At 42.6% G+C, this 5198-nt stretch overlaps 1 protein-coding gene across 1 annotated transcript; it reads left to right on the top strand.

Moving 5' to 3' along the window:
- Window positions 1–810: 810 nt before the first annotated feature.
- On the top strand, window positions 811–4494 carry il17a/f2 (interleukin 17a/f2). Its single transcript, XM_008288090.1, has 4 exons — window positions 811–890; window positions 2785–2936; window positions 3207–3448; window positions 4173–4494. Exons 1-3 carry the CDS (start codon window positions 855–857, stop codon window positions 3439–3441), a joined length of 423 nt encoding a protein of 140 aa, XP_008286312.1. The 5' UTR covers window positions 811–854; the 3' UTR covers window positions 3442–3448; window positions 4173–4494.
- The last annotated feature ends 704 nt before the right edge of the window (window positions 4495–5198 follow it).

Raw genomic sequence — 5198 nt, 5'->3', positions numbered from 1 at the left:
AAATTAATAGATTTATAAAATTAATAAATACATAAATAAATAAATACATGAAAGAAGTGAAAATAAAAATGAATGAATACAATTAAAATAGTAATGATTTTAAAATAATAAACAATTGACCATGAACTAGGTACATAGAATAAATAAAATCAAAGTATTAAAAAATAAATAAACCTACATTAATAAAATAAAAATATCTGAAAAATGATTTCAGTAAAATGGATAAATACATTAAACAATTAGAAAAAATTTACAAATAAATAGAAATATGTAATAAATACTAATTAAATGAATTAAACAATATAAAATGAGTAATAAATAAATCACATAACATAAATACACAAAATGTATTAAATATCTAATACATGAAAATGAAGCAAAAAATAATTGCTTTCAATTTAAATAATTGGGAAGAAATAAACAGAAGCTGTGACCATTTCTTATGTTTTTATTTATTTTGTTCATAAACAGTATTTCCTGTCTTCAGTTTAACAGGACAAAGCTGTAATGTGGCCTCCATGGTAACGGACGCTGTGAGGGTTCGAGGACCACTGACCTCCTGAGAAGAGCTCAGACCTGCCGTTGATCTTTGCTTCATTCTTTGATCTTCTGCTGCTTGACTTTGTTCAGAGCTGCTGCTTGAAACAGGCGACGTTCAGTCTTCAGAGGTTTCAGTTCTTCTCAGCCTCAGATGTTATCAGAGATGAAGCTGATGCAGCAGATGGACACAGAGATACCAGAAAACTCCCGCCTGGTGTCTTATCAGCTCTCGGATCAGCTGAGCTCTGGGGTGAGGGTCATAAATGCAGCTGACGTGAGAGCAGAGCGAACAGAACCAGAACCACGGCGACGACATGGAGCTGCTGCGACTCGGCGTCTGCACACTGCTGGTGAGCATCAGAATCATTAACGGCGCTCTGTGATCAGATGTTTCTGGGTTTAGCGGGTCGACGAGACACCGTTAGGATGAGAGTCTGATGATGAACCTGCTGCTGAGTGAAGATCCACTGATCACAGCCAGACGGCAGCTCATCGATATTAGAAAAATGTTGACTTTGACGGAGGAATATCAGATCAGCTGCAAACAATCTGCCATTCAAGATGATCAATAATCAATACAATAGTACAGTTTCAGTTGTTGTTGCTGTTTAGAGCCTGAAATCTGAAACTCTCTTCATAGTTTCCTGAAAAATTACGAGTAAATCAAAATATTTTCTTCCACGAGAGTCGTCAGAGAAACGAGTTTGACTCAGCGGCTCGTTTTCTATCTGATCTTATGGTTAATTAAAACTCTGACGTCAGTTTGTCAGCTGTTTTCGACTCTCTCAGCACGATTTTATGTTAAAACTTGGATTAAACAAGCAGCAACTGGCAGCGAATCCTTTTCCAATAATAACCAGACAAACATCGGCTCAGTTCCACCAACGTTCTGGAGAAATGAGCTTCAGTTTTTAGCAGAATCTGGAGATTTTTTCAATAAAACTTCAAATATCACAGATTTCAGAGGTTAGATTGGGGTTAGTTTTCCTGATGGAGCCAAACAGCGCAAAGATTAAGTTGAAAATATGAGTGTTTGTGAGGTTTTACAGTTTCTGGCTGATAAAAGGTGTCGGTTCTGAAACGGTAACACGACCTTCATGTCTGCTGGTGTTCAGAGGGTTCATTAAACGACGACACACACGTATACATGGTCGTAAACTACTCAGGAAGTATCATGTATGATATAATATAAGTGTATTTGGCCTGTGAGATAAGATCGGATGTCTGTTAAAGTGTCGGGCAGGAAGTAGAAGAAGCTTCGGTCGAGAGTTTTAGGTTATTTGCAAACTTTCTTTTCTCTTTTTCATAAAATGTTTTTTTAATTAGTTTTTTGGTTGTTTTGAGGCCTGCACGGTGTCCTGGTGGTTAGCATCGTTAGCGCCTCACAGCTAGAAGGTCGCCGGTTGGCGTCCCGGTGAGGACACCCGGGATCTTCCTGCGTGGAGTCTCCATGTTCTCCCCGTGCAGCGTGGGTTCTCTCCGGGTTCTCCGGCTTCCTCCCACAGTCCAGAAACATGCTGAGGTTAATTGGTGATTGTAAATTGTCCGTAGGTGTGAATGTGAGTGTGCTTGGTTGTCTGTCTCTAAGTGTAGCCCTGTGATAGGCTGGTTACCTGTCCAGGTGAACCTGCCTTCACCCTGAGTCAGCTGGGATAGGCTCCGCCCCCCATGACCCTGGTGAGGGTTAAGGTGTAGAGATGATGGATGTTTTGTTGTTGGACCATTGTTCCATTGACATTGAAAGGTTCCAGATAGAGAGACAGAAGAATTATATTATTTCATTTAAACAAAGTTCCTCATGTGTTCATCATGTTCAGCTCTGTTGTTCCAGATTCAGTGTTTAAACAAAACTTCAGTTTGTTTCCATGAGAAAAAGTCCATCGTTATATATCTGGAGAGAAAGAACACACGCTGTAGTTACTCATCACTAAACATGGAGTCTGGCCCACGACGTGGTCCCAGTCTGTAGTTCTGGTCCACTGACACCATGATCTGAACCCTGAGGAGTGTCTCTGGTGTGTGTGTGTGACGTAGACGTGTTCAACCAGGTGAATGACACGATGATGACGTGACTAGAACGTCCAGGTTCTGCCTCCGACTGATGACTTCACCGTTAAATTACATTAATAATGTGTTGAACATTGAATCCTGTTCGGATTAAAATCCGATGAGGTGAGCACATCTGGGCCGTGATTGGCTGCTGCTGAAGACACCTGACGGGCTCCCTTTCCTTCCTGTCCTCAGGTGTTCTGCAGTGCATCGTGGGTCGTCTCCTCCTCCAGAGCGGTGGCGTCTCCTCGATGCGACGCCATGTTGGACCTGTCCTCCAACGTCTCGTCTTTGTCCGGAGGAAACGGGAACATCCACAGCAGATCTCTGTCGCCGTGGAGATGGACGTGAGTGAACACAGTCAGAACTTCAGACAGCAGAAGGACTGGACCAGAGCAGCACAAGTGAATCATCTGCTGCTGCTAGACGTTCAGGAAGATCATTTTATTTCATGACCAAACAGCAGCTGCCAGTGGTTCTGATCGTTGTGTCTGTGTGACACAGATGTTAGTTTGGGTCGATGAGACTCGACTGCAGCTGCCGGCCTCCACACACCAGGGGGCGCTGCTGGCCTGTTAGCTTTGGGTGGCTAATGATAGCATCGTGTGTTTGTCCAGGTCGACCACGGTGAAGGACCGGATCCCCTCCACCATCTGGGAGGCCGAGTGCATCAGCAGCTTCTGTTCCAGTCCGAACCCGGGACAGACCAACCGACAGGACCTGACCTCAGTCCCCATCCACCAGAACATCCTGGTTCTGAACCGGCAGGACAAAGGGTGCCACTACACCGCATCATACCGCTCTGTGGCGGTCGGCTGTACCTGCGTCTGGACCAAGACCATCCAGAACTAAACCAACGGTAACCTGACAGAACCTGAACCTGAACCTGAGCTTTAATGTGAGCTTAAACCTTAACTGGCTGTAAGATTAAATCTGAGTTTAAACCTGAATCTGAATCTGAACCTGAACCTGAACTTAATACTCAGTTTGTGTTTTAATGTCAACCAGAATCTAAACCTAAATCTGAACCTGAACTTGAACCTGAATCTGAGTTTTAATGTGATCATAAATCTTAACTGACTCTTAAGTTGAGTCTGACTTTGGAAATCTTAGGATATTAAGAACCTGAACCTAAATCTGGGCCCTGATAAGAACCTGAACCTGAACCTGAACCTGAAGATAAACCTGGACTTGAATCTGCATCTTTGCTTTAATATAAACCTGAATCTGAATTTGAAACTGAACTGAGCCTTAATGTGCATCTAAATCTGAATCCAAACCCTTTGAACCCTTATCTGAACCTGAAGTTGAATTTAAACCTGAGTCTAAATTTGAGCCATAATGCAAACCTGAAACCAAACCAGAAACTGAATCTATGTTTTGTTGTGACCCTTAATCTGAACCTGAATCTGATTCTAAGTCTGAATCTGAGCATCACTATGAACCAGGAGCTGCACTTGAATCTGGGCTTTAAGTCTAATCTGAACTTTAAACTCATTATGAGCCTTGATGTGCATCTCAGACTGAACCTGAAGTTGAATCTGTTTCTAATGGTCTATTTTTCTCCGGACTGTCAATCACAGGTTCAGAGACAGTCCACTTCCTGAAGGGGGCGGGGCCAGCAGCGTTTAAAGCTACAGACACTGAAGCGGTGTGTGGAGCAGAACTAAAACCAGGATCCATGCAGTCGTCTCTGGTGTTTGGAGCTGAGACACTGCAGACACGACAGGAGGCCTTTAATCTGAACCTGAACTAAACGTTGAAACACAAACAGCTGAGAACTTGTTGAAACCAATCATCTCTGGGTTCGTCTGCTTGTTGTGTTGGGTTCTTCCAGATGTGTGAGTGAAACCAAAATGTAAAAACTGACATCATCTGTATGATTAAAACCAGAAGCTCAGGTTCTCCGTGTGTTCTGATTCTGTTTGTAAATCAGGAGTTCTGGTCCATCCTGACCATGCTGTCAGGCTGATCCCTGCTGCTCTGCTTCTGGAACAGCCCAAAACGAAATATTCAAATCGTTTTATTGTCAAGATTCAAACATTACATCATCGTAGAAAACGTAGAAACCTTCACGTCTGAGGAGGTGGTGCACGTGAACTTCTGACATCCATCAGACAAAATTAAGTGTGTTTTAAATAATTTTCTGATCCTCTCTCTCATGATTCTGGTGTTCAGCAAATAGAAATAATGTTGGTGATCCTGACTGAGCCAAAACAGGAAAAGTCTGATTTAATGTCAGAAAGTGAGAAATAAAAGGTTGTATGTCCTCTTAAACTTCTGGTTTCAACCGACCCGGACGTTTGTCTGACTTCAAGACTTCAGCAGTTCTCCGTCGTCCTCAGACGTGTTCACAGCCTCACATTAAAGAAGGAAAACAACCGCTGACACTGGAATGAGCTGAAAAGTGATAATAAATAACATTTAATCAACATCATGGCGTTGCTTTTGGATTGTAGTTCAACAGAAATATTTAAAGAAAGAAATAAATACGTCAAACCAGCCTGATAGAACCCGTGAACTACTATCTAGCTCAGGGGTGTCCAGTCCTGGTCCTGGAGGGCCACAGTCCTGCATGTTTTAGATGTTTCCCTCTTCCAATGCACCTG

The sequence above is a fragment of the Stegastes partitus genome, unplaced genomic scaffold (genome assembly GCF_000690725.1).
Source record: "Stegastes partitus isolate 25-593 unplaced genomic scaffold, Stegastes_partitus-1.0.2 Scaffold540, whole genome shotgun sequence".
In the NCBI taxonomy this organism is placed as follows: Eukaryota; Metazoa; Chordata; class Actinopteri; family Pomacentridae; genus Stegastes; species Stegastes partitus.
The sequence above is the reverse complement of the archived record's forward strand: the minus strand, read 5'-3'. Positions and strand labels throughout refer to the sequence as shown.

What these genes read in the sequence shown, in the direction of transcription:
- il17a/f2 (XM_008288090.1), top strand. Translation starts at nt 855, where the DNA reads ATGGAGCTGCTGCGACTCGGCGTCTGCACACTGCTG. An exon ending in TCGGCGTCTGCACACTGCTG is followed by an intron (nt 891 to 2,784) that starts GTGAGCATCAGA and finishes TCCTGTCCTCAG; the next exon opens with GTGTTCTGCAGTGCATCGTG. An exon ending in CTGTCGCCGTGGAGATGGAC is followed by an intron (nt 2,937 to 3,206) that starts GTGAGTGAACAC and finishes GTGTTTGTCCAG; the next exon opens with GTCGACCACGGTGAAGGACC.